This window comes from Rissa tridactyla, chromosome Z, assembly GCF_028500815.1.
Source record: "Rissa tridactyla isolate bRisTri1 chromosome Z, bRisTri1.patW.cur.20221130, whole genome shotgun sequence".
Lineage (NCBI taxonomy): Eukaryota > Metazoa > Chordata > Aves > Charadriiformes > Laridae > Rissa > Rissa tridactyla.
This window is the reverse complement of record NC_071497.1, coordinates 56,652,483-56,679,841: the sequence shown is the minus strand read 5'-3', so window position 1 is coordinate 56,679,841 and position 27,359 is coordinate 56,652,483. Positions and strand designations below refer to the sequence as shown.

Genomic DNA, 27,359 nt, shown 5'->3' with positions numbered 1-27,359 from the left:
CGCGCCGCCCCGCCCCGCCCCTCCCCTCGCCCTCTGACCCCGCAGCCGCTGCCCCAGCGCTTCCTGTTCCCCCCACGCGGGCGCGGCGGCATGGCGGGTGGCGCGGCGTCCTGCCTGGACTACGCCGGCTGCAACTTCCTGCGGCAGCGGCTGGTGCTCGCCACCCTCAGCGGGCGGCCGCTGAAAATCCGCAAGATCCGCGCCAAGGAGGAGGACCCCGGCCTGCGCGGTGAGCGGGGGAGCGCCGGCACCCGGGAAGGTGGGGGGGGATGATGAGGCCCCGGCCGTGCCGGTGTGGGAGGGCGGCGGAAGGGGCTGAAGCGACGTGGGGGTGTCACCCCGCCGGCGGCCCGGCTCCCTCCGCCGCAGGCGTGGGGCCTTGCGGGGCCGGTGGGGAGGTGCCACGCATGGGGGTGACGCCCTCGCCGGGTGCTGCGGGAGCTGCGCCGGCAGCTGGCTCGTGTGACGGTAGAAAGTGTGGCCCTTCGGACAAAACTCGCCGAATTTGAGGGTGCTCCGGCCGCCGTCTCTGTGCGAGGTGCGTGTGGGGGTCAGGTTCTCAGAGCAGTAACAGGTCGGGCATCACCCGTTGGTTTGTTGTTTTGGTTTGTTTTTTTTTTAATCTGGGTTTCGCCCGGATAGCGGTAAAGGCGAAGGACGTGAAATCCGTTTAATCCTCGTTTCTGAAAGCTGCCGGCCCCGCCGACTCCTCTTGGGGAAGCCCGGTTCGTTCTTGTGCCCGAAGGGTACCCGGTTCGTTCCTGTGCAGGGGTTTGGGCGCCCCCAGGTGAACGTCCCCGCGTGGCTGAAGTAAGGAGGCACGATAGAGGCGGAGGAAAAACGCTGCTGTGGTGCTCCGTTATTTTTTGGGGCAAGGTGTGAAGTTCACAGTAGGAGTAGGACCAGTGTAGATGCTACGATGCCTCCAGAGGAGGCTTAGGGTTATATGTAGCTAGAAACTCTCCCCTGAAACTGTCAAAACACTTACATGTGCCGGACTTAACACTTGCTGTCACCCAAAGCATTTATTGTTACCGTGGGATGTTTGGTAGTGGTGAAGGTTGTAGGTTTTGCGAGGAGATGTTTGAATTGCCTTTTTCAAGTACGGGTTAAAATGTAAACTGTGATTGTAACAGAAAAATAGTAACAGCAAACCCTGATTTGTGTTGCTGAGTCAACGTGAAGACCTCGCTGCTTTTCATGACTGGAACTTTTGCAATGAAAACTTTTCTACAGGTTTGTTCTTCAAGAGGGAAACATGTATTCACAAGGATGTGCTCTTGCCCTGGAAGAGGTCCCAGAGCTCTCGTATAGACTTTTAAGTTTAGAAATGATTGTAACAGAGAGCAGCACCGTGTGACTGGGGCATCCACCTTATTATGCAACATTAACAAATTTAAATTCTGCAGGTAGCTCTTTGGCTTAAGTCTATAAGCATCCTAGAAGCTTATATAGAAGGAAAAATACGATTACTGTTTAACAAGTAACACAGCATTGTTGCTAAGGAAGTTCCGCAGCCTACCAACCATTACGCAGATGCTGTAATGGCGGCAGGTAGTCCTTAAAACTACCTGAGTTTTGAACTCTGCATATGTTCACATATTTTCCTTGATACCTAGTCTGTACCAGCTTGGGATACCTAAATACTAGAATACTAGCATATTCCGCCTTTTTATTTTTTATTGATTATGTGTGCTTGTCCTTTCCTGTGTCTCTGAGTGAGAGTGCGCACAAACAAGAGAAACTGAGGAATAAGTTCCACATGAACTGCTATAGTGTAGCAGTTCGCAATAAGCACAATAAGCGAGAAAGGGGGTGATGGGGAGACTTGTGCTCCTCTAGCCTTTATTGTGTCAATTACAGTTTTGGAAATAGGAAATGTGAAAGTCTGCTGATAGTTAATTGTGTCTGTGGAATAACTGTGCAGCAGCAGCACTTCACATCTGAATGTCCCTTTCTTTTAAACTAAGACTTTTACAGAGAATAAGGTGTTGTTAGCTTGTCATGCTTAAATATATGGGGTCTGTTTGCTAGGATTTGTATGTTTTGCTTCATACTGAGCAAAATGTAAATTGTCAAAGGTTTTATCCTGGGCTTGGTTGGTCCCTCAGGCCACTGTGGTCAGAAGTGTCAGCTTGTGTCGCTCACTGTGTGCCGGGGAGAGAAGTATGGCTAGTCCAACGGTCTCATCTAGGGGCATCTCAATTGATTTGAGATGCGTATAAGCATGGAGGCTCAAATTAACATCTCTGTTTTCATAGTGAATTGTCTTTTCTCATGTGGTAGAATTATACCACAACAAGGTGAAGAGTGAGGGTGGTCTTAATTGTTGTGAGAGGCCGGAATGGGAAAATGTACAAGTATGGTGTTGAAGTTTCTTATTTTCTTCCACGAATGAATTTAAGGAACTTTAAAATTCTGGTTTTATTCTACTCCTCAGATTTTGAAGCAAGCTTTATTCGCCTGATTGACAAAGTGACCAATGGGTCTCGGATTGAAATAAACCAGACAGGTGAGATCTGTTTTCTCTTCTTCCTCTCTTCTGGTCTTCCAGGCTGTATCAGTTGCTGCAGTGAAATCAAAGTTTTGGCTTGACAGAAGTAGGTGTTCAGATAGCATTGACTGAGAAGACTAGAAATAACCAACCTGAGAAGTTTTGTAGTAATTGATCACATGCAAGAAGGTCAGTGCTCCACCATAATACAGAGAGTTAAGCAAACTGTACTACTCAAGAATTAAAATTAGTATTTTGTTTGGTATGCATGATTTCGTAGTAGGGGAAGATCGTGCTGAATCAGAATGGATTTTTGTAGAAGGCAAGGTTTCTTCTCAGCAAGACTGCTTGTCTAGTCATGCTCAGAAAAGGGGTTGGTTTGAGTGAGAAAATAAAAATCTCATCTCGTTATTGTCCTTTTTTCTTCTCCCTCCTTTTTTCTCCCCGCCCCCCCCGCCCCACTGAGAATTTTAAGGATTATGGTTGGTCAGTGAAGGAGATGAACTACCACCAGATATGCCAAGACAACAATGACATGATGGTCTGGTGAAGATTTATCTACTGCAGAGGATAGTAATTGCTTGTATCAGCATTTTGGGGATTGCTTAGAGTTTCTTGATTTTTTGGGAGGAGTGGAAAGGAGAAATGATGTGCAAGACAGACAGACATTTGTGTGTTTGCCCATTTATTAACTGCAGACATAGGAACAGCATGCTGGAAGTGCTACCGTCTTTCATATAATTCTTGTGTCTCCAATTTGCCTGTATACATCGTTGCAAAGTGTCTTTATGCTATAGTGATGGCCAGTGTGCTGACAGTGCTCTGAATTGGTTTGCTCCGCTCACATCTTTCCCAGGTACTAGCTTGTATTATCAGCCTGGTCTTCTGTACGGAGGCTCGTTGGAACATGAATGCAGCCCCAGTCGCAGTATTGGCTACTATTTGGAAGGTCTGCTCTGCTTGGCACCTTTCATGAAACATCCATTGAAGATTGTCCTGAGGGGAGTAACAAATGATCAAGTAGATCCTTCGGTAAGTAATAAAATTTAAGTAACAGAGGATGATATTTTTTAAAAAAAGAAAAAAAGATTAGGAAGATGTCTCTAAAACATGTTCAATTTCTGTCATCTCTCACATCCCGAAGTATCCAGTGTTGGTGCATCTGCCAGCAAACTCTCTGAATGAAAAAACCATCTGCTAAACTGCTGTTTTTCTGCATCGCATTCCAAACTGTAATTTGTAATCCACCTTTTGACTTTTTTCCGTACTACTTCACTCTTCTCCCCTTGAAATTCCCCGTAAATGCAGTGTGAGGCCCTGCCACTGGTTTGCTTCTCCTGTTCTCTTCGAAATCAGATGTGTTGTTTCCCCTACCCCATATAGATAGGTATTTACTGTAAAAAGAGGAAATTGTCTTTAAAATTGGAGTGTGACAAGGAAGGAATCTTTCTCTTTTGCTAGGTGATGGAGATAGTTGTACGAGTGCTGCTGTGAAGCCACTTTTCTGTTAGAAATAGAAGTTACATGACAATTATGAAATTACATTAGCAAAAAATATGTAATAGCTCTCTAATTCGTCAAAAAGACACTAGAAGGCATGGGAGATCAAACAACTATGAAATGCTTGCCCTGATTTATACTGCTGCTGATTTACAGTCCTCTGTTTTAACAGTGTTGTTACAAAAATGAGCTATGTGTAACATGGGATTAAAACACTGGAGTAATGGTTAGTGGTTATGCACTTTTTTCCCCCCATAAAAAAACCCAAACATAATGGCTTTTGGAGAACAACACTGCTGTTTACCTTTCAAAAGGTGATTGAAGATTGTCTGTTTTCCTCTGAGTAGATTAAGGAAACACTGTAATCTGAAAACTTCAGTTTTTTTGTTTTATGAGTGTTTAAATGAATATAGATACTATTAAGCATAATATTAGATGAGCCTCCAGGTCCTGCTGGTATTTATGGCTTTTCAACTGTACTGCTCTTGTCATTTAAAAAACTTGTTCCCTCATTTGTGGCTCTGTGATGATTGAAGTGGGTTATACGCAGCACTGTCAAAAAAAAAAAAAAACTAGAATGAGAAGCATGTTTCTCTAACCTTTCAGTCAACATGATTAGAAGTACTTAATAGAAATGGTAAGTAGTAAGAATCAAAAAAGTCTTTTTTGGTTGACTGCATCTTTTTAATCACGTGGGAGAAATTCTTGAATAATTTGGAGACAAAGAGCAGCCCAATCTTAGTGTTGCTTTCAAGTAAGTTTGGACACTCATCTAAGCAATTGATTCTTGATTCTGGAAACTATTGCTTTTCAGGCATCAGTCACATGGGCCAATGGAGATTAAACAATTTTAGTTGAAATGGGTGTGAGAATTTGAGCCAGTTAATTTGTTCTTGAAGAGGGCTTGCAGTGGCCAAAGCTCAGACACAGAAGGGCGTAGGCATACATCAGCTGATCACAGTATCTGACACTAAGTTTAAATAAAATGCAGATGTGCATGCTGAGGAGTTATATCTTAAGTTCATTGTGCTGTAGAAGCACAACTGCGGTTACTGTGACTCAGCTCTTGTGTAGTAACTTTTTAAGTGGCAATAATGGCAATAGCAGTGATTCCTAAAACTGTTTAAACCTGGTTTATGTCTATGTAACTAGCCTGAGTAAACATTCAATCTTGTGCACACCAAAAAACTACTTTAAGGAGTTTTACAAGATGTTTTGTATATCGTATGGCTCTGCAGGTTCCTGAGAGTAAAAGCACAAGTTTAAGTACTACCCTAATTGGTTTATGTGTTTAAGTAAATGGAAACTTGGTTTTAAATTGGTTTAGGCTTTTATTTTTCAGTAGGAAGAAGGTGTTTCGAAACTAAGTGAACATCTATTACCTAAGCTTGCCCAAAAAGGGATGCTTAAATTTGTCTATCCATCTGTACACTTTCTGGGTTTCCAAGGAGAAAGGGGAAAGGCAAATCAATGTAAATACCCCGTGGGTAGTTTAAAGTGTGCAGTTTCTTCCCTGCTGCTTTGCATGTAAGAACCTCTCCATCTCAACTAAGGAGGTACAATAGGCAAGGCACCCACTCATTGCCCTTGGAGAATTTTTATTGGTTTAATTTGTAAAATTTATTTATTATCATGTCTTGTAAACGTGTATATTTTGGAGCTAGATGAACTCTGCAGGATGTATCTTTGCATGAGTGTGTTCAACATCTGTCACCTGTAGATAAATGTAGAAATTCATATATGTGTGTGTGTGAAAAAATACATGTACATACACACACATGTGATCCTTTGGCACTCTCTTTGTGCTTCAAAGGAGAATATAGACCTGCCCATCCTCCTACGTATCTCCTGCTTTCAGCAACACAGTCCCACGTGCTCTGGTACCCCAGACACTTTTTAGAGCCTTCCTTGAGCCAGGCATCTTCCTGATATCCAAACTAAATCTACCCTCTTTCAGTTTGAGGCCATTACTCCGTGTCCTATCACTACACTCCCTGAGAAAGAGTCCCTCCCAATCCTTCCTGTAGTCCCCCTTTAGGTACTGGAAGGCTGCTGCAAGGTCTTCCCGGAGCCTTCTCTTCTCCAGGCTGAACAACCCCAACTCTCTCAGCCTGTCCTCATAGCAGAGGTGCTCCAGCCCTCTGACCATCTTCGTGGCCCTCTGCTGGACCCATTCCAACAGCTCCATTCCTTCTTGTGTTGGGGACTTGCAGAGCTGGATGCAGTACTCCAGGTGGGGTCTCACCAGAGCAGAGTAGAGGGGCAAAATCACCTCCCTTGACCTGCTGGTCACACTTCGTTTGATGCAGCAGAGGATGTGGTTGGTTTATCTGGGCTGCAGGTGCACATCGCCAGCTCATGTTGAGCCTCTCATCCACCAGCACCCCTGAGTCCTTCTCCTCAGAGCTGCTCTCAAGCCATTCTCCACTCAGCCTGTATTTGTGCCTGGGATTGCCATGACCCAGGTGTGGGACCTTGCACTTACCCTTGTTGAACTTCATGAGGTTTGCACAGGCCCACCTTTCAAGCCTGTCCAGGTCCTCTGGATGGCATCCCTGCCCTCCAGCATGTTGGCCATGCCACACAGCTTGGTGGTATCGGCGAACTTGCTCAATCCCACTGTCCATGTCGCTGACAAAGGTGTGAAACAGCACTGGTCCCACTGACCCCCGAGGAACACCACTCTTCAACAGTTCCACTTGGACATCGAGCTGTTCAGCACAACCCTTTCAGTGCGGCCATCTAGCCAGTTCCTTATCCACCGAGTGGTCCATCCATCAAATCCATGTCTCTCCAATTTAGAGACCATGATATCATCCGGGACAGTGTCAAACGCTTTACATAAAGCATCCAGGTAAATGACGTCTCTTGCTCTCTCCTTATGTACCAATGCTGTAGCACCATCGTAGAAGGCCACCAGATTTGTTAGGCATGACTTACCTTTGGTGAAGCCATGTTGGCTGTCACCAGTCACCTCCTTATTTTCCATGTGCCCTGGCAGATATTCCAGGAGGATCTGCTCCATGATCTTGCCAGACACAGAGGTGAGACTGACCGGCCTGTAGTTCCCCGGGCCTTCCTTTTTTCCCTTTTTGAAAATGGAGGTTATGTTTCCCCTTTTCCAGGTAACTTCACCAGACTGACACAGCTTTTCAAATATAATGGAAAGGGGCTTATCAACTTCCATCTGCCAGCTTTGCACTAGCTAATGGAGTCTGCAAACCACTAAAAGTTACTTTTCTTTTTTTTTTTTAATCATTTTAGGTTTCTTTAAAAGAAAGAGAGTGGTATTTACACTAGTTTATGAATAAGCAATGTCTGTGGGACATAGCAAGTTGTTGGCATTTGTGGTGAGGTGCGCCCTCGGTTGTGTGATGCCTTTGCCTTGGTACACCTTCGTGTTGTGTTGTCTGCTCTGGAGATGGAAAAACTGCCCTTCAAGGGGGAGCTGAAGGATGGCTTTATGGCTGAGTATAGGCAAGAGACTAGAAATACGGTTTTAGGTCTCAGTTCTGCTACCATCTTGTGATTTCCAGTGAAGCACTTAACCTCTCCTGCCTGAACTCCCACTCGTCTGCTAAGCAGAACAGCCTTTTCCACTTCTTCAAATACTGATGATTACCTTCTCTATTTAGGCTGCAAATTTGGAACAGGGACAGTCTCTTATTATGTGTCTGTCTGGTACCTGGTAAGTATCATGCCTGGAATTTATCTGAGGACTAGAAACTGTGACAAGTCTTGAAATTTTTGGAAACAGACAAACCAGACTCAAAATGGATCCAGCTTCCTAATGCTGGCATAACATGCTTTCTCCAGAGATACAGATTTCAGTCCAGAATTGCAAAAGTGGAAATGGAGGAGGGAAAGGGAGTTCCTAACCTACACAGTGAAGTTCTCTTTTTTTTTACTGGTATATTTGGTTTCCTAAGAAGGGAAATATTGTCTAGCTTTAATGTGAACCAGATCAGCTTGTTAGAACTTCTACCAGTGCTATTCACATGTGTCTCTGTGTGTGCACATGCATGTTAGTAAAGGTTTTTGCTCTAAAAGTCAAATTTGTGTGATTAGTGAATATTACTGAGGGGCCAAATTAAGGTAGCCTGGTTGTAAAAAATATGGAATATATAAATACAAAAAATTAAATCATTGACTTGCAGGTTTTTTTAATGAAAACATTCAAATATCAATACTACTATTAAAAACAACACCAAATGTCCCTCTGTAAGAAGGAAAGTATGTTTGCTAGCAGGATTACAGCAGCATAATACAGCTGCATATTACTGCAGCATACACTTGTAGCTGCTCAGGTAGCTCTAACAGGTTATTCACAGCTTTGTAGGTGAGGTATGTGCTGCTACTTCGTCAGTTTCGTTCTCTCTGTGAGCAGAGACAATGAAACTCAAGAATTGTGGATTCTGGCTGAAGGCATGGGAAGGAGGGTGCTTTTCTTCTGCCTCTTCAACTGTCTACCGCATGCTTGTTTTCTTCACCTGAACGTAGTTTGTCTTTGGTCATGCTGGTCCTGTGTCACAGGTTGCTTGTCTTGGGTAACTCCCTGTGCTATTGCTCCGCTAAATCATTTTTATCACCTTCAGCAATGCTACTGAAGTTTCAGCAGAGGGAAGAAGATCACAGTCACTGTTGTCTTAAGTAAGCAATTAGGAGGAGCAATGGCAAGGGAAATCCTGCTCAGACCTGGATCTGGCGAGCATCTGGCTCAGAGGGAGTACATGGTTGATGTGTCACCCACTTCAGATTCTTCCAAGTATTTCAGCACAAGTTACCTAGAACTTCTGTTTCTCAGAAAACAGATGAAAAGAAGTTCTTGTCAAAAGGATGAGGTTCTTCCTGCCAAATCAAGGGCCTGCTCCAAAATGCAAAGGTTCTTGCAGTCATCATTTACTTAGCTGTAGCAATTTTTTAGCAATGACAGAAGAATATAATTTTTTCAATGTCTGTGTTCACAGAAACAAGTGAGCTGTTTTAGCTGAACCATAATGGAAATAAAAATCAGGCTGAGGAAGATGTCCAGAATAGGAAATTACATCTCCCAGTATTTTTTTTTCTAGTAAATTGTTTGAGTAATGAGATACTGTGGTAGTCTGAGAGCAGCCAAAGCTGTCTATGCTGCATTCCCATGTCTTCCCATAGAATACCTAGCATGGAGAAGCCCTGTCTTTGTTAGGCACTTCATAATGCAGTGAGTTGTAAATTACTGACTTCTGTAACTGCCAGTAAAGAATCTGCTTTCTTAATTCTGTGTTCTATAGGTTGATGTCCTCAAGGCTACAGCTCTACCCCTACTGAAGAAATTTGGAATTGATGGTGAAAGTCTGGAAATCAAGGTAAGACAATTTGTTCTTTTCTAAAGGAACATATTTCTAAAATTGCCTCTTGTTCCTGGCATGTTTTAAATGGCATATCTGCCACACGGTGACTGAAGATGTGGGGGAAGAGAGAGGCAAAGGCTATGAGTAGAGAGGGTAAGGAGAAAGTACTGACTTTTCTTAGTCTGCAAGAACTTTACAAGATAAGCATTTCACTTTCTTGTTCCTCTTCATTTAATTTCTTTTTCCTTCCACTTGATCTTCCTGCACCGTGCTTAGGGGTAGGGAGTAATAGTAGGATCTTCTGCCTCCTTCACCAGTAGAGAAGCTGGATCTGTGTTTGAGTGATTGAATTTTGCTTCCAGTTTGGAAAATACAGGAAAGAAACATTTCTTTAAAGAGTACACTCTTCACAGGCCCAATAAATCTGGGTGTAGAATAGAGATTTTTATTTTTTTTAGGCTAGAGAAAGAAACTATAGCCTTTCTCATTTAAAACGTTCAAAGTCCCTAGCTGCATTACCAGCCTTTGCTTGCTCTGCCAAGCCCCCCTGGGTGCTTCCCCCTGCCCATGGCCCAGGACCCCATGTCATCTCCCTGGGACTGTCAGCCCCTGCTCCAGCAACCCCACAGCAGAACCAGTCCCCAGCTCCCCAAAGCCCTGTCCTGCCTGGCCATGGGCCACCCCAGCCAGACCCACCCACGGGCCCATGTCCCATCCTATCCTTGTGGACGTTGGCTGGGGCGGTGGGACAGGCTTGGGCTGGCCAGGCCTGTTTGTGGGAATGAGTTCATTCTGGTCTCCCATATACATACGAAGCATGAAACACTTCTAGGCTTTCTTCAGCAGTGAGGTACAGATTTGCTATTAGAGACCAGTCTTAAGCCAAGGTTGCCTTCTTGATAAAGGTGTTGGGGTTTTGTTTGTTTGGTTTTGTTTTGTTTTCCATTGAGAAGCCATGCCCTACTGTACTTGAGAGAGGCGAGGAAAAAATAAATCAATTTTTGCATATAGGTTTGGTGCAAAATCCATTTCTGCCTTTAGGATGTCTTTTTCTCACCTGTGTTCACATAATACCCCTACTGATAACATTTTATTATATGTGAAACAAAAGCTGTCGGTTTTGATTGTCTAAGTACATTCTTTGTGCCCTTTACTAACCTACTTTTTTTCCTCCATTACTGTTTCTAGATTAACCGGAGAGGAATGCCTCCTAACGGGGGAGGAGAGATAGTGTTTTCTTGCCCAGTGAGAAAGGTCTTGCAGCCTATTCAGTTCACAGACCCTGGCAAAATCAAGCGCATCAGAGGAACTGCGTATCCTTTTCTTTTACTTATTTTTTTCCTTCTTTTAAAGGAGTTTACCTTAAAAAAAAAAATAAAATTAGCCTCCAAACTTGAAGTCAGAGAAGTGCACCCATGTTCCTGAACGTGTATCCAGATAACACAGGGTGACATTACACAGAGGTTTGACGCAACTAGATTTCAGGACCATGTCTGAAAACTGCTGTGTTCAGAATATTGCTCTTCAAAAACCATCGTAGACAAGTAAATAAATTTAAAACTGAACAGCACTATTTAAAATCTTTTCAATAGCAAGAAAAAGTTAAAATACCTTCCATCACGTAATTTAGCAGCACTAAAAGGAATCTTACCTTGTGTGTAAATCCAGTAGTAACAAATGTAGCTTGGTTATGCATTGAATATGTGGCATCTTGGTTGTTAATGAGCCTAGCAGAATGTTGGATGGGAGCTTAAATTTTAGTTCAGTTTGCACCTCACTACGTACATGTGAACTGAGATTTTTTTCTTTTGTTATGAAGTTTGTTAGCGCTTCACTTTCAGTAGCACCATTGGAAATCAAAGTGGAGGAGGTTTTACTTCTACACAAAGATAAGGGCACAAACTATTGTTGTAGACAATTGACTTTTACGAACAGAACTGCACATGTAGTTAATGTTTTGTTTGAAGGGTTTTTTTTCTTTATTTTTCTCTTGTGGTTTTTATACAGTATTTGTCATGAATCTGCTGTCACCATGGGAAGAAGGCAGAAATCCCTTACAGGCAAGGTATACTAAAGGTTGTATTTCATGAGCTCCTCCTCTCTCTTGGGCATTTGCCAACTTGTAGTTTAATTTCTAATTATAAGAATCCTAAACATGATCTGGCTTTGATTACTCAAAAAGAAAGCAGGAATGGGGGCAGGTTTCCTGTCAGAGGTGCAGACTTGCAGCCTGTTCCTCCTTTTACTTTGTGGCATACCATCGTAATTGAGTGTGAGAACAGCACGCCTTGACCTCTGTTTTCAGCCGTGGCATTTGGATCAGTGCAGCATTGCTAAGTGAGAGCAATTTTACTGGGTCCATATGCTGTACAGTAACAAATGATTCAGCTCAGTGGTGCTTTTGGTGGCATTTGCCATGGTCTTTTCATGAAGAAAGTAATTTCCTTATGTCCCTGTCCACCTGTGTCGTAAGTAGTTAGGTCCTCCCTTCCTGTGCGAAGGAGGAAGTAATGATCATGACTTTAGTGACATCTTTGTAAATTGACATTAATACACAGTGCCATTCTGGGCCACTTTGACTGGATTTGGCTGATGTATGTGAACTACAGGTTTTTGAACTTCCTCTTTCCTTTAGGTTTTCCTGGGCTTTTTCTCAGGGATAAAGGTTTGCCTTTAGTAAGCCCAGTGAGAGGCATTTTAGTTTGGCCACTAAGTGGTCCTTCAAGCCAGTAGAAAACAAAACATCTGGAATGATAAGGTCTTTTATATGTGCATTTTGTCCCTTCAAGATTCAACTGAGCAGTTCTGCTTCCTCACAGCTGGGGAGCTTGTGTTGCAGGAACCTTTTATAGTCATCCAAAATACTGAGTACACCAGCTGTGCAGAATGGTCAGTTTTCTGATTATTATTTACTGATTTTGCCCTTAAGATCTTAAAGCGTTTGGTTTATCTACTCCGCAAGAGCATACGATAGAAACTTGTAAAAAAGGAAATTCCATCCTGCCAGCTGGGATTTTTGAGAGTGTGTTCCTCTGCATTGCTGTGTATGTAGTTGCAGATGGTGGTTAAATGTGCAGAGCATGAGTCTGCATCATAGTTGGGATGGAATTTGGAGCACAAGGTGCTTTGTACATTTGCAGATCTGTTGCGAATATCGCTGAAGCAGGATCTGAGTAAAAGAGCACAAAGGCCGTTCATCTCTTGTGTAATGTGAGGAGGCCTGTTGGTGTGAGCAGGAAGGTGTCTTCCCTGGAACTCTTATCCTCACATGCTGAGTGACTAGAGAACCCGATAGCCTTACAGCACTGCAAAATAGTTGGAGAGCGCAAAGATTTTGGGTTTTATAGCCCTTTAAAATTACTTTTTTCTTTTGGTAAAACATTCGTTTTTTATTTCATCTATGCAATTGCTCCCTGATAGCAATAGAAAGATAGGATTTCTTTTTCCTAATTCACAGAAACTTCACCTGTCAACATCTTTTAATCGTATATGAGGAGCAGAGCACACAGGCCTTCCTCCATCATAAGAAAACATACGGTGACAGAACAGCAGCTTAAAATTATTGAAGGTCATTTTTAAGATAGATGTTTACCTAATCATAACAAGCTGTTCTTCTGCACATGTTCTGTGTACCTCACTTCAAGGTATATCAGTGAAGACTGTAGAAAGCATTTAGGGACAAATGCTTCCCTAAGTACAGGAAAATGGACCAGTGCTCATGAGAGGGTGTATTGGACAAAACCACTGTTTCTGAAATAATGCTTTGGGACCTCTTGGCCACTTTTGTCAGTCTCTGGTTTAAATTTCTTTTGTGACCACAATGAATTCCTTAGCTCGGAAATGTAGATACTCTGTCAGAGTGTCACCACAGATGGCAAACAGAATGGTGGAATCTGCAAGGAGCATCCTGAATAAATTCCTCCCAGACATTTATATCTACACGGATCACATGAAGGGAGCCAGCTCTGGAAAGTGAGTATCCAGTATTCACAGGGAACAGAAATGTAATTCTGCATTTATTCATCTGCTAGGATATAGTGATCTGTAATTTTATTGAATTTTAGACCATGATCTTCTATTTTGCTAGAAATAAATATTTCAATTCCAGGGAAAAAATGGAATAATTCACTACATACATTTGTATTACTTGTCATGCAGGCATAGAAGTTGTGTGTTTTCTTAAACAAGGAATGTAGTGGCATCGTTACTGACACTAAAGGCAACTTGAGCTTACTTCAGTTTTAAGCCTGTTGCTTTGAAGTGAGATTAAGATCAGAGGTGCCATGGAATGTTGTGAAAAACAACATTCAAACTTGACTTTACACCTTCTGATGGAAATGGTGGTATTAAGGATGGGACCAGGCTGTTTTAGAAAGTGTCTGAGCTGTGTGGTTGTCTTCTGCTTTACCATTACATAAATAGCTGAAAGAGTGTCCTTTCACAAGTCAGGACTGGAAAATTGAGACATTAATTTACTGTACTTCCACAGATTTTGTTTGCCAGCAGAACACAGAATTGGTGGATGGGATTCAGGCTATTTTACTGATATCTGTCAGCTTTGTTGTCATCTTGTCACTTTTCATCAAGGTTGAAGGAGTTCTGGATAACTATTTTGCTTGTCTTCTGTCTGTATGCTCAAATGCAAGCATGCACATTTTCTTTCACCATTTATGCTTTTTTAAATATTACCTCAAAGAAAACTTCTTAGGTTTGCAAGTTTACAAATCTAAAAATTGTTGACTCGCTTTTAAGTATTTTTCCACTTTTCCAATCCTTCATCATATTTAATATCCCAGGTTAATAAATATTGTGGCTCCAGACTGTTAACAGTGATCATAATTGTGAAAACTTTTCTGGGAGGTGTGGGGTTTTAGGGTCTTACTTTGTTTTTTATCTGTCTATAAAGTGGAAAAGTCAAATGAATTGGTGCAGCAGTGTTACATTTACTACTTGCATGGGTAGCTCGTGCAGAGGGATAAATAATAGCATGGGAAGAGGAAATGAATCCCTCTCCACCTTGCTGGTGCATGTAGCTTTCTGATGCTGCTGTGCTGTCACGTTCAGCGTAAGTATGGCACCAGTAGGATTGCAGTATACCTGATACTACCATTGCGCCACTCTGGCAAAGCTTTTTTTATTGCCGGGTTCCTGGTGCTTGTGTGTGTGTGTGTCTTGGCAGAACAAGAAAGGAAAGCGATATGCCTCGTTGTTTCCAGTGCTGCCTCTGGTGATGAGTAAGACCAGCAAGGACTAGCTCAGCCCATCTGTGCTCAGCCCAAACCAAGTCCTGATTTCAGAGTAAAACGGTTGAAATAGATACCTTCCACAGTGTGAAAAGTTTCAGAGAAAACATTATTTGACCATCTTCTGCCACCCATAATGTCTGTCTAAACAGAAAATTCCCAGTTTACGTTTTGAGCATTTGCAGCAGAAAGTTTGTGCAGATGCTTCCTAATGCTGTCTCCATGTACATGAGGCACTGGATGATTTTCATTTTTATTTAGGCAGATTGCCACATGCCACTGAACACTAACAAAATCTGCCAGTAGGTATAGTTATTAAAGGACCCTTGTGCAAAAAGAAGTACCTTTGACACTGTTCTTGTCTTGCTGTCTAGATCTCTCCCTCCTTGAGAGGAAGGAAAGGAGAAGAGAAACATCTTTAACATACCTTCTGTGTTGCTCAGCAAGTGCAGGCAGATAAATATGGGTGGGAACCACTGATATCGTTTCATTACCACCCTAATGAAATGCCTCTGGAGGAACTGTCATTTTTCTGCATTGGGAGTATTTGTGTGTGTTGATGTTTGGGGTTTGGTTTTGTCATTTGTTGATGTTGGTGACATTCTTTACAGTTTTGGGTCAGTGGGACTATTTTAATTAAAAACTTTGGGTGGTGGAAGCAGCAGGAGTCCAGAACTGTGGGAAGCTAAGTTAATCTTATTTTGAATGGTTAGCTATTGGTGCCTTTTCAGACCGTATAAATAAGAGGATTTTATGACTTTTTTTTTTTCTTCCTTACAACTTTCTGATTTCTCAGCAAGCTGTACTTAGCCATCTGTGACTTCCTTGTAGCAAAAGTTTATTTACTCTCACAATAGCATTTTAGAGGAGCTTAAGCTCTTGAGTTTTTTTGTTTCTTTCTTCAAATCATATGTTCAGAATTCTTAAACAGTTGTAATGATTTGGATGGTGTTGAACTGAAAGTGAAAAGAAGCAATTGGAAATACAAATAATGTGGATCAAACTGGTTTTGTTTTGTTGTGTTTTTTTTTTTTAAATCTTCTGCTTGGTGTAGTGGCTGTGGTCTAATCTTGCTAAATATTGAAGCTTCCAGGGAAAAAGCTCGATCCCTATGGAAAGTTAGTTTTGGTTTTGAATGTCACAGAGAAGAAACTCCAGATGCCTTTGAAAAGGTCATCAAACACAAATTAAATAAATGTGAAGGACACTATTTTTTTTTCAATAGAGGAGGATATTTCTCAGGTTTGGATGTTTTATTTATTTTTTTCCTTTCTTTTTTCCTTTTTAAAGAGTTTATACCAGGAATAGCCAGGACAGTGGGTTTGGGGCAAGTGCTACTGGGTTTAACTTTTAAATACTGTTGTTAAGGGTTTTTCCAGAGTGAATCAAGTATAAGGAAGAGGAAATTTGTCAGGAGTCACGATTCCTGGTATTGTCCTATGAGAAGAGCTGTTTGTGAGGAGGAGGCTGGCTGGGGGTAGTTCTTGGCTCATTACTCTATTTTTGTCCTTAACTCAAATGCACTTTTCTCCCTTTCTTTCAGATCACCGGGTTTTGGCATGTGCCTTACTGCAGAAACCATCAATGGTACGATTCTCAGTGCTGAACTAGCCTCAAACCCACAGGGCCAGGGAGCAGCTGTGCTTCCAGAGGAACTTGGCCAGAATTGTGCTAAGCTGTTGCTTGAGGAGGTCTACAGGGTAAGCGGCCAATATGTTTTGTGTGTATAGCCATAGGGGAAGAAAGTAATGACATACTTGTAAAGGAAGAGGTAGTTTGGGGGCAGCCTCAGATCCAAACAGGGAAATGATCTGATGCTGCCAATGTCTTCATCCAGGTAAGGAGTGGTTTTGGATGGTTCCATTAACAGTGTAAAGACTTACTGGGCCATGTTATTTCCTGTGTCCAGGAGATGTTACTGTGAATCATGGTACTGTCAGACTTTTGTTGCTTTCTGTTTGCAACAGAGTCAGTCCTCTTAAACTAGTGGTTTGAATGGGGCATTATGAGTGGGAGAACATACGAGGAAGAAAGGGAAAAAACCAAAGCAGCTAGGCCTCAATGATGCCTGCTTTATGGCGATGATGACAACAAAGTTAAATGTGCTAACGTCTGTTGGTTGCATGAGAAATCTGCTGAATGGTTTGTTGGAAAGGAGCTAGGACAGTGTTCGCGTAGGAATATTAAGTGCATTGCAGTTTTCCGCAGTGTAATTTTTTTATGTATTAAAATGTTTTTTATTTGTAGTGAAACTTCTAGTAGATGATGAGCTTTCAGTCTCGTAAATGATCTGGCAATTAGCATCATAGTGGGTTTCTGATTTAAAAAAGAACATACCTGCTTTTGTTGTGTATTTCCACAAGTGTTAAAATAAGTAGCTGTTAGTATGACAAAACACACTTGGCCTTTAGGAGGCAGTCATCTACAAATTGTACTCACTGTTTTTAAAAAAGTAATTGCTCTGAACTGGAATAACTTGATAAGACTTTTCAAAGTATTAAAAATGCCATTAATGAGATTCTGTATTAGGTAATTTAGTCAATTATAGAAATACCCTATAACCTCATAAACCACATCCATGCCTGTAGTAGATTTTTCATCTGTGCCCATGTTACCCTTTTCTTTCCCTGCTGCAAACCCTTCCATTCATCTGAATTACGAACTTGCCCACCTGTTCCAGTCTTCCATTAATATTTTGTCTGTGTTTATTCAGTGTGTCATGTGTCATGTCGCTAGAGGGCTTTTCCCTTTCTAGCCCAGGGTTCTTATCTCATAGAAACGCCACAAACAAATATTCTTCCTGGGTAGAGTCCACACCCCTTGCATTGGAAAGTCCAGCATGCATGGAGAATGCAATCACAATTAGTGACTGGAACATCTGTCTGTTTCTACAGCTATGTAGTGACAAGTAGCTATTTTTATTTGAGGTGTGAATTGTAAAATCTTTCAGCTTCCTCTCCACCCACCCCCCCCACCCCAAAAAAACCACCTAAAAACCAATCCGAAAACAAAGAACCCAAACCAACCTAAAATTTGGTACATTTGTTGCTTTGTGTAAACCTCTTGGAAAATATCTTTAGGTAGTCAAATGATTGGAGGCATCAAAAATCCAATTTCCACATAATTTTATCAGCAGCAATAGGTATTTTTTTCCTTTGAAAACCATCCAGCACTTGACAGATTGAAACTCGTGAGGGAATTAGTCCAGATATTATACTTTCTTCAGAGTCAGATGTCAGAGAACTTCCAAAATGAAGAGGGCTGGAAAGGTCTGAAACAGGTAAATTTCTGCTTTAGTGCAGCCATTTGAATGTGATGAGTTAAATTCTGCAAAGCACCAGGATAGTGAGGGTCTTGGGACAACAAGAAAAAAAGCGTTTGAAGAGGAAGCAGCGTCAGGCAAGTCTTTGAATGGTAAAGTGATAGGCCATGAGGCTTCAATGTGTTTGAAGATCAGGTTTTGAGCAAGTGAGGCTGTTAGCTGTGGCCTGCTATAGTATCACTGGTGCTCCTGGAAGGCTCTTTTGCGGGGGGGGGGGGGGGGCGCTTCAGTCCAGAAGTGATTGACAAGTTCTGGGCAGTGTACAGACTGCTTGTGGTTCTCGACTGCAGCAGCTCACAGTGGAAAAGTTCTTGTTGTTCTCATTTTTGGCTATTGTGCTGCTTATCCACTGGAGTGCTCAGTGCTTATTCAATGTTCATTAATTCCCTGCTCCCTCTGCCATGGGCAATATGGTGAGTTTTGTTCTGTAGTTTTCAGAATGCACATTTGAATTTACGTGTGACACACATGGTCACACAGCCCGTCTTTCCAAATTCCTGGCTAGCACTTTCTCATTGCCTTTTTTTTTTTTTTGGGGGGGGGGGGGGGGGGCAGGGGTTGAGCTAGTGTTGACCTCAGAGACAATATAAAAACACGTTGTAAAGCATGCAATGTTTGCTTAGTTTGAAGATACTATTTATGTTTTTAAAGTTTCTTTGCCTATATGAGTTGTCTAGTAAACAGTAAAAATTTGGGAAATCTGTGCATGGGGCAAGAATAGGTTGCTCTGAACAGGCACTCAAGTCCCACTCTGTTTACAGCAGCTACTCACTGAATACAGGGCTCAAGGGAGAATTTATCTCCCTATGTTTAGATCGTCTCTTTATGAGATTGTGTTTTTGCCTGTAGGTACTGTCCTGCAGGAGCCAAGGAAAGCTGACCAGAAAAGAGCATCCTGGGAGCACTGGAGATAATTCTCTGTAGAAGGGTTTTAGCTGTCAGGGTCACCTGCAAATCTGCTGGAGTTCATTACTGTTTAGAGGGGCCGAGGGACATCTGAAGTGTTTGCCTAATGCTTGCTATTATGTGAACTTTACCGCCGAGGAAATCTTAAGGATTTGAGTCTTGCTATGTCAAGTGCTAAATCGTCCCTTTTACTCAGCCTTCAAAAAGAAATGAAAGAGGGCATATGATTCTTGGAGCTTTTTTTATGTACCTTTGCTGATGGAAGAATGTCGGAGCTAATTGACTAATAATCAGTGGCACAGTGCTAGTTACACTGACCCTGAAAAAGGGAGCATGGAGTGGCTAGCATTGTCTTTACAAATCCATATGCAGTTCTCGCCTAAGCTTAGTTGTAGAAGGCCAATAAGGATTTTCCTCTTGTCTTTGAAAGGCATGAGTTGTGGGAGCTTTATATAGCAGCTGATTGGCAGAATGGAAAGGCCTGGAAGAACTGGCGAAGGATTGAATGTTTATATTCCCTGTGGACTATGAGAAATAGGGCAGGATGCAATGCTTATTTAAGGCTGAGCTCTTAAATGAAAAAAGGTTGAGTTGTTAGGGGTGCTTGGGGGATCAGGGCGGGTAAGGCTATTTGTTTTATTTAACTAGAGCTAAAATGAGTGAAGCATTTCGCTAAAGGTTTGATTTTCAAGATGGCCTTACTTCTGTGTGACAAGGATCTGCTCCATTCTTCTAAAAAAAAAAAAACAACCAAAAACAAGCAAACAAACAAAAAACCAAAAAAACCTCTGCACTTGATGTAACTAATTATTGAGGCGTACAAATATGTACCATGCAGGTAAGGGAGAAAATTGTGTGTATGCCAAAATATAACCAAGACTAAATCAAAGCTGGGGTCAAGCTCAGAAGAAAAAGCCTCTTTGAAACACTGTTGTCCAATACCCAGTGTTGTGATATTTGTATGTGCATGTCAGCTGTGGTATTTGTATAGCAACATTTCAAAATGGACGTGATTGTAAGTGATCTGTGTCTCTAATTATCACATCCAGCTGGATCTGGTTCTGTTGTCAATGGAAACAATAATGGAGAAACTGCATAAACTGAATTAATATGGACTAGAAGCTGCACCCTAGGTTGGTAACGAGTGCCAGCTATTTTGGAACAAATGTCAGTACTTTGGCTCTGACTTTGCCCATCACATTTCTCATGGGAGGGTTGTTTTTTATTTGGACTCTTGAGTAAGTGGCAGGTGGATTGAGAGAAAAAAGTTGGCCTTCTTGGGAGTGGCGTGTCCTTCATTTGGCACGAGTTACTGTTCTGTCATCATTACATTACAAGCAAATCACTTAATTTCCCTTCTGGCAACTGCCTATGTGGGAATGGGCATAACAGCGCATAGCTAATGCACAACAATGATGACTGACTCACTGCAGCAAGAGAGCTTGTGTAAGTAGCTGGGACGTGATGGATGCATCATGTTTTTGTTGTATTGTTTAGGACGTGGTTGTCTGCATGATGATTGAAGCTTTTGTATAAATTCGGTCATAAAAAATTAAATGTTTTATAATGTTTCCAGCTTTAGGAAAATAAAAACAAGCTCAGAAAATGTAGTGTTCATGCAAGTGACAAAGAATTGTTAACCAAGCTACAAATACAGAAAAGTCCTGTGTCGGGAATATTTGTTACCAAACTCTTATCTGCTTCTTGTACTTGTTTCAGATTGGTAAAAACAGCTGGTGAGAGCTGTGGCTCTAGATCACACCAGCAAATTTGGCAAGTACCTGTTTGCTCAAGACAAAGCACAATTTTTATGAGAGGGCATTAGGTTGAGTGCACGAACTTCGCTTTGGTAGGGCAGGTTCATGCAGTTAAAAGGGCAAGGGTTGCTGTAAGACCATGTCACTAGGAGTTAGGTCATGGTAGTGAAAATAATAAAGATGTTTCCTTCATTGCGGTGTACCATTAGTTGCATGAAGTGCAGAGGCTTTTTTGAGAAGAATGGAGCCAAGAATTGTCACAGTGAAGCAAGGCCATCTTAAGGATGGATTAAACCTTCAGTACCTTCAATACAAGGATTAAACCTTCAGTAACTCTCCTTGGAAAGGTCCTCCTTTCTGACATCTCACTGAGTAAATGTGCTGAGGTTGTCGCATCATTGTGTTTTCTTAATCTATGTAGTCCAAAATTTATTTTGCCCCTCCCTTGCCTTTTTGGATGGTGTTAGCTCTTAAAATGATGACAGGTTACTCCTTGCCCACAAACCTAACTGTCAGTTTACCTCCATTAGAGAAGTTGGTTTTAAAAGTATAAATTTTTATTTTTGCTCTCTCCAGAGAGCCTATTCAGAGGGCTTAGCATTAGGCCTGATCCAGCAGGAAACTGTTCACAGATTTCATGTGGCTGTGGATCAGGATGAATATGAGGACAGTCCAAAATAATGTTATGCCAGATATTTTTTCTATTTTCAGATATATTTTCTATTTTCACAGTAATAGTTGGTAAATTCTCTCTACAGTAGTCTTGACTGAAACTATCCCTTTTAATGTACATTCAAGCTTTGTAAATAAAGAAAGCCTTCCAAATCTAACTTACGTATGTATCATAGTTAACAACTTCCACATACAAAACAATTTACCATGCATGTACATGTGACTTACTACAGTCAAATATGTACAAGAGTATGTGTAGTGCTACATAATTTTATGCATGGCTCTTTCACGCAGCAATAAAAAAAAGAAATCTTCCCATTTTAAATATGGGGATAAGTGTTTTACCTTTAACCAGAGAAGTTAGCACCAAGGGCTTAGGTGGATGCGTGAAGCAACTTCTAACTTGCTGGTTTGCACCTGCTAACTATTTGTCTGAATGTAACTGTATAGTTATCATAAAGTGCTGCAATTCATAGTATCTTCAAATGCACATGAACTTTAATTAATACCTGTTTTCAATTTACTGCAAATAAATTCTTCACTGCTTATATTCTGTGATGTTAGAAGAGAGCAGGTTGGGAGAGATGGGAGGGATCTTTAATGTGACCTTGTTACTGGGTTTTGTTTTAGTTCTGTTCCTTTCCCAGCCTGCCATGTGAAATTAATTTGTCATTGTTAACAAAATCTAGATTTCTATCTTTTTGGCCCTTGAAAATTGGGAGCGGTAATTCAGCCTTTTAAGTGTATCTTTCTCCTTCGTTACTCTCCTCCCATCCCAATTTCTGGTTTGTACAGAGATTAATTATTAAAACATTTTGGGTTGCAGGGAGGCTGTGTAGATTCAACAAATCAGAGCCTTGCTCTGCTCCTCATGACCCTTGGACAACGGGATGTTTCCAAAGTCCTGTTAGGACCTCTGTCTCCATATACGTAAGTTGTTTTGTTCAGTTTAATTACCCAGTCTTGTTTAATTCGCTAGTTTTATTGCACAGCTATTTTTTGTATATGGAAGACTGCCTGTGGCTGTGAATAGAACGACTTGTACCCATTTTCAAATGAGACGGGTGGTGTAAGTTACCTAGTGTTTATTTCTACACATTAGAAGATGATTCCCTTACTGTTCTGTTATTCCTAGTTGTGAGAATTGCAGAGATGGGGTTTATTGTTGGTTCTTGGTTTGGATTGTATGTGTACATTGGTTTGCTTTTTGTTGCCTGGCATACACTACTGTGTCTTCCTAGTGATCTCTCTGTAGCTGTGGCATTAAATGGCATGTTTCAAATGGCTAGCCAAACGCTAAAGCTGTGATTGTCCATAGGAAAGAGCATAAGAGTTCAATTCATGGAGCTATGTGCGACCCCAAAGCTTTAGCCCTGTGAGGCAGCAGATTTCTGTCTAGTCCTTCAGTCTCAATTTTTACTAAAGCTTTGTCTGTGGCTGGTAGTGGTTCAGAGGATAGAAAAAGACTAAATCTCTTAGATTCCTAGTTGCAACACACAGGTTAGGGGAAGGGCATCCAGTATCAAAATTTTTTCATTTACTTTGTCAGACTTACAAGTGATTGACTAGATCACAGTTATTCCTGGAGACTGAGCAGTTTTCCTTTAATCAAATGGAGGGAGGGTTGTTTATCTGACAATGGCATCAAATGATAAGAATATGAACTGTCCTTTTTCGGTTATCATGGTACCGGTGCTGTATACGTGAAAGGTACAGTACTGTGATAACTGAAGAATGGTGGTGCCATCACATGAGAGCTAGAAATTGCCTAACTGGTATTCTCAAGCCCTGCAAACCCCTGATATCTTGGAAACAACATCAGATTTTTGAGGGGAAGACAGGGAAGCCTTCCATTTCACAGGGGTAAAGTAATCCCCTGTAAACTATCCATGTGAAAGGCTTACAAAGAATAGATTACAAAGAGTAGATACCAGTATTTGAAGTGTACAGTTAAGCATGTGAAACAAACCAATCACTTGTCATTGTCTAGTCTTTTTTTGGGTTGGTTTCGTTCTTTTTTTTTTGATGCTATGAAAATCACACAGGCGCACTAGTTTATTTTGTAAGCAGGCTGATTTCAAATGGGTGGATTGTCATTTCTTCAAAGCTAGGAGTGTGTGGCAGGGATGAAGGTCAGGAGCAGACATCCTGAAGCAACGTGTGTCACATGAGATCATAAAATCTGTGATTCTGTGAGAATCCATGACTCATCAGTCCTGCGAGGATCTACTCAGAGATCACTCCGCTCTCTATGCAGCACCCCTGTGCCCTCACTAAGGCAGTGTGTAAAGGGCTGGGATACTTGGCTCCCAAGCAACTCATTAGATGCACAGGCTTTTGAAGCAAATTGCGGTACTGTCGTGTTCCATTTCATTGCCCCTTTTTTTTCTTTCTTTGGGCTGTGACATCTCTGTATTTAACACTTTAACCCTGCAGAATCCGAAGCTATTTATAAGCCACGTTACGCTAGATTGGCTTCCCTATCTAGCACAATATAGCATGAATGTGACAGGTCAGCTGGTGGACGAGAGCACTGTGTGGGGACATGGTGCTTTGGAATGCATCCATCACAATGAGGCGATGTCTCCCAGATCTGTGTGTTTCCATGGGAGACATCCTTTGTCCCCTCTAATGGCATGGAGCGGGCAATACCATGAGCTGGGCTATCCTGAGTGGCACTGGGGATGCCAGTCCCCAAAAGACCACTTGACCCGTGGCCGTCTGGATTCCTTCCTCTCATATTTTGTCAGAGCTTAAAGTCAAATACAGGGTGAAATGTTGCCACCTCGTTCACAGAGATCAATAGTGCAGGACAGGCTAGCATGCCTGCAGGTGAGCTGGCAGGAGCCAGGGTGGTGGTGGCCAGCAGCTGCAGGTTAGGGCTGGCTGTCCCCGGCAGGACGCAGGGGAGCAATACCGGGGCCGCTGGCACTGCCAGGCTGTGTCCTGCCCTATTCTCAGGGTAGTTGAGCTGAGAAGGCATTGCTGGGGCACAGGTCTTCTCTTGCACCGATCTGTGGCCCTGACAGCAAGCTTAAGACGTGTGAAGTGGTTGTGTACCTTTTGGTGTTGCTTAGCAGGCTTCTGGGAAAAGATAAAACTTAGACAAATCTCCCCCACCCCACCCCGGCACTGTTGGTAATACAATGGGTTTTTTTATTTGAAAGCAGCTGGCCCTGAGGAAAACCTGTGTGGCTCATGTTGCTATACCTGGGGCTAAGGAAAAGTGTTCAGCTCTGCCTTGTTCTTACACACTGTGTTTAGACACACAGTCCAAATTTCCAGCAAAATAAAGCTTCTCTGTACCTCTCGCCCCCTCCCTCAGTCCTCCAGTCTGTACGTGGCTGTTTGTGCAGCCTCCGCTATTATTAGAGGTGCAAACCTTACCACACGCAACCCGTATCAGCCACAGGCTAATACAAACCCACCTTCTGCTGCACTTCTGTCTCATAGCCCTGCCTTTTCCCCCCCTTTCTCTCCTATTTCCAGGGCTCTTACCACTTGTGCTTCGACTGCTCTTAAATTCTCCCAGCATCCCCATGCAGCCTCCCCTTCGCTCCCACTCCTGTGAGCTTTTCCCGTGTACCTGGGGACTGTGGCAAAGCCCTCTTGCTTTTTTCTCACTCTGCCTTTATTCAAAAGGGAGAAGAGGTAGAGAAACACAGTAGCCCACATATGTGCAAAAGAGAGGTGCAGACTGAACTGGTCCCACCAACATGTTGCAGAATTTGCTGATCGGTTTTTAGGGTTTTTCCCCAAGCCTTGGGCGCCACGCTGCCGCTGGCATTTGCAGAGTTTATTCCGTGCCCTCCTTGCAGTTCAGCACACCGCTCCTGCTGTTTTGGGCTGAGCTGCTTTCTTGTCACACTGCCAGAGCTCTGGGAAAGGACCCAGCTAAGGAGGAGGCTGGTACAAGAGCTTGTTGTCTGTCAGCTTTACTGAAGCATTTGTGCCAACACATGCCCATTTGCCTATTATAGCAGCAACCAAAAACCTTGCAGCTAGGGAGCCTTGGAAGAGAAGGTGCTTTTCAGTTCTTCCTTTCAACTGTTAATACATTTGAGAAATGAGAGAGCTGGTGTCTGTGGCGAGGCCGGTTACAAGCCCAGGAAGGTGAGGTAGAAAGATGTACATAGCATGGGAACCCATCTGCCCACATTCACCTTGCAGAAGAAGAACTCCCAGATCTTGCTAAGCGCAGACCAGCGTGTAGGTAACAGCAGCCTCTCTTTCTCTGGCTCCTGCTGTTTCCCTCCTCTCCCTGTGCACATACCGGAGCGCAGGAGCAGCAGCATGCCCAGCTGACGTGGATAAGGCAACTCTTGCTCCTGCAACTCTCATTGTGCTTATTCACAAATTCTGTGAATAGGAGCTGCCAGGAGGCTTTCAGAGGCCTCATCATGTTGCAGTGGGGACAGTCCTACCCTGTAGGTCTCCTGCTTCCCATTTTGTGGGTACTTTCTCTTGATTTGGTGTAACGATGTAAGTGTGATTGTAAGTGTAGCTTGTGATTATGCTGTCAGCATGCAGATCAGGGGCTTTTTCCAGATCAGCAGCCAAACAAATGTGTGGACTGGATGTGCATATTCCCTTTCTTTAAAGGTTAAACTTAACCTAAGAAGAGCACATACCAACTGCTGCAGATTAAACCTTAATTCAAGACTGCAGACTTGCTTGTGGCCATGACTGGAAGAAACGAGACTTCTGTCAGGAGCAATTGCCAATTTTATATTTGTAGCCTCTTGGTGTAATTGCTTGTTCCTTGTTTTGGGGATGTCAGCAGGAATGTTTTCTTGGCTGTTTTTGGTTTTGTTCTTTTCTTTTTATACTTTTCAGTAGTTTTTCCTGTCATTCGCCCTCCAGTCAGTGTGCATTTAGGAGCACTGTGGCTTTTTAGTCTCTTCGTGCCTCTCATTCTAAAATGATGACAAGAAAATTACTTTTTTTTTTTCTGAAAATCAGGAGAGAAAACAGGAAGAATTCTGAGTCCAAATGTCATTCTGATGAAACATTTAACTAAGAAGTGGGCAAGTTAGTAATACAAATCAAACGTGTTTTAGGATCTGATGTCTCTTTTTAAAGTAAAGGTTTTAAAGTATGCACCCAAGGCAGCCTCTTGGCTAACTCTGTTTATCTTTTATTTCTGTTTTAAAAATTGGGAGAGGGCGGAGGAGTACCACAGGTTGGTACTCAGTATCATGAGTAAGTGACTTTGCCTGGCTACATCTCTTCCTTCTCCATTCTTTCTGCTGCCCTCACCATTTCGTCTTGCTATGTTACCAGGCATTCCTCCTCTCTCAGCTCATACAGAGTGCATTGGTTTCGGTAGGGGTCACTAGCCACTTCCACAACACAAGTGGGAAGAATGTAGACTTGTTTCTCTGTACTAAGCTATATTTTCATGTGCTATTCACTGCTGTTGTTGCTGGAATTAGCCTTAGTACATAGTGCTAACGATCTTGTGTTTTGTTTCTTAAACGCTGTTGTTTTCTCTCCCTCAGAATTGAGTTTCTCCGACACCTGAGAAGCTTCTTCCAGATCATGTTTAAAATTGAAACAAAGACCCCTGAGGAGGAGCACATGGGCGGGGAGAAAGTCTTAATGACATGTGTTGGCGTTGGATTTTCCAACCTTAGCAAAACTATAAGATAAGAAGCATCCACAGACTTCATGAAATGGGGTGACAAAAACCAGTTCAAAGATCTGATAAAACCTGCTTTTCCCTGTGCTTGTTCTGGCACAGGGAAACCAGTGATGATTCCAGTGCAGAGGTACCCAAGCTTGCTGCATGTAAACAGTAAAGCTGACTTTATGCTGCTTAGACCTGTGCTGTTTATAAGTGCCATGCCAGTATTCTGTGCTGCATGGAATGTCTGGCTGGAGTCTCAGCTGGCTTGGGACTCTTTGCACTGTATTCCACTGCAAGGGACACAAGTGCCTCTTATGTCCCTCTGCCCTCAAGCCTCAATGCAGTGGGTGCTCTAGTTCTGTGTATCTACAGACTTCTCTTAGATTCTTCTGAAAGGTTTAGATAGAGACGGAAAAACAAGAATGACTAAAATGAGCTTTGCAGTGCAAAACAAATGATCATAACAGAAACATTAAATTCTTGAGGTAATTGCAGAGACAATATTG

General features: G+C 42.4%; 1 protein-coding gene and 1 long non-coding RNA gene across 7 annotated transcripts in view; one reads left to right on the top strand and one right to left on the bottom strand.

The window, feature by feature from the left end:
• The first annotated feature begins 53 nt into the window (after positions 1–53).
• RCL1 (RNA terminal phosphate cyclase like 1) lies at positions 54–26,882 on the top strand. Of its 2 annotated transcripts, XM_054187066.1 has the most exons (9): positions 54–229; positions 2,441–2,512; positions 3,351–3,526; positions 9,265–9,339; positions 10,513–10,637; positions 13,171–13,296; positions 16,111–16,267; positions 22,051–22,154; positions 26,726–26,882. In XM_054187066.1, the coding sequence occupies exons 1-9, from the start codon at positions 91–93 to the stop codon at positions 26,874–26,876; spliced, it is 1,125 nt and encodes a 374-aa protein (XP_054043041.1). In that variant the 5' UTR covers positions 54–90; the 3' UTR covers positions 26,877–26,882. The 2 variants fall into 2 exon arrangements, with proteins under 2 accessions (XP_054043041.1, XP_054043042.1); XM_054187067.1 differs by lacking the exons at positions 54–229; positions 2,441–2,512; positions 3,351–3,526 and adding an exon at positions 7,645–7,682.
• Positions 3,474–27,359, bottom strand: part of LOC128903125 (uncharacterized) — a 40,264-nt gene continuing 16,378 nt past the window's right edge. For 2 of the 5 annotated variants that reach the window (XR_008464013.1, XR_008464024.1), the window contains one exon: positions 3,474–4,546. This is a non-coding gene — a long non-coding RNA (uncharacterized LOC128903125). Of the gene's footprint in view, positions 4,547–9,496; positions 10,293–17,647; positions 17,839–27,359 lie in introns of those variants that run through there. The other 3 variants (XR_008464023.1, XR_008464014.1, XR_008464016.1) reach the window with 3 other exon arrangements.

Coding starts and splice junctions, on each gene's coding strand:
- RCL1 (XM_054187066.1), top strand. CDS start 91: ATGGCGGGTGGCGCGGCGTCCTGCCTGGACTACGCCGGCTGCAACTTC. Junction 230..2,440: donor GGAGGACCCCGGCCTGCGCG/GTGAGCGGGGGA, acceptor TCTACTCCTCAG/ATTTTGAAGCAAGCTTTATT. Junction 9,340..10,512: donor GTGAAAGTCTGGAAATCAAG/GTAAGACAATTT, acceptor TACTGTTTCTAG/ATTAACCGGAGAGGAATGCC.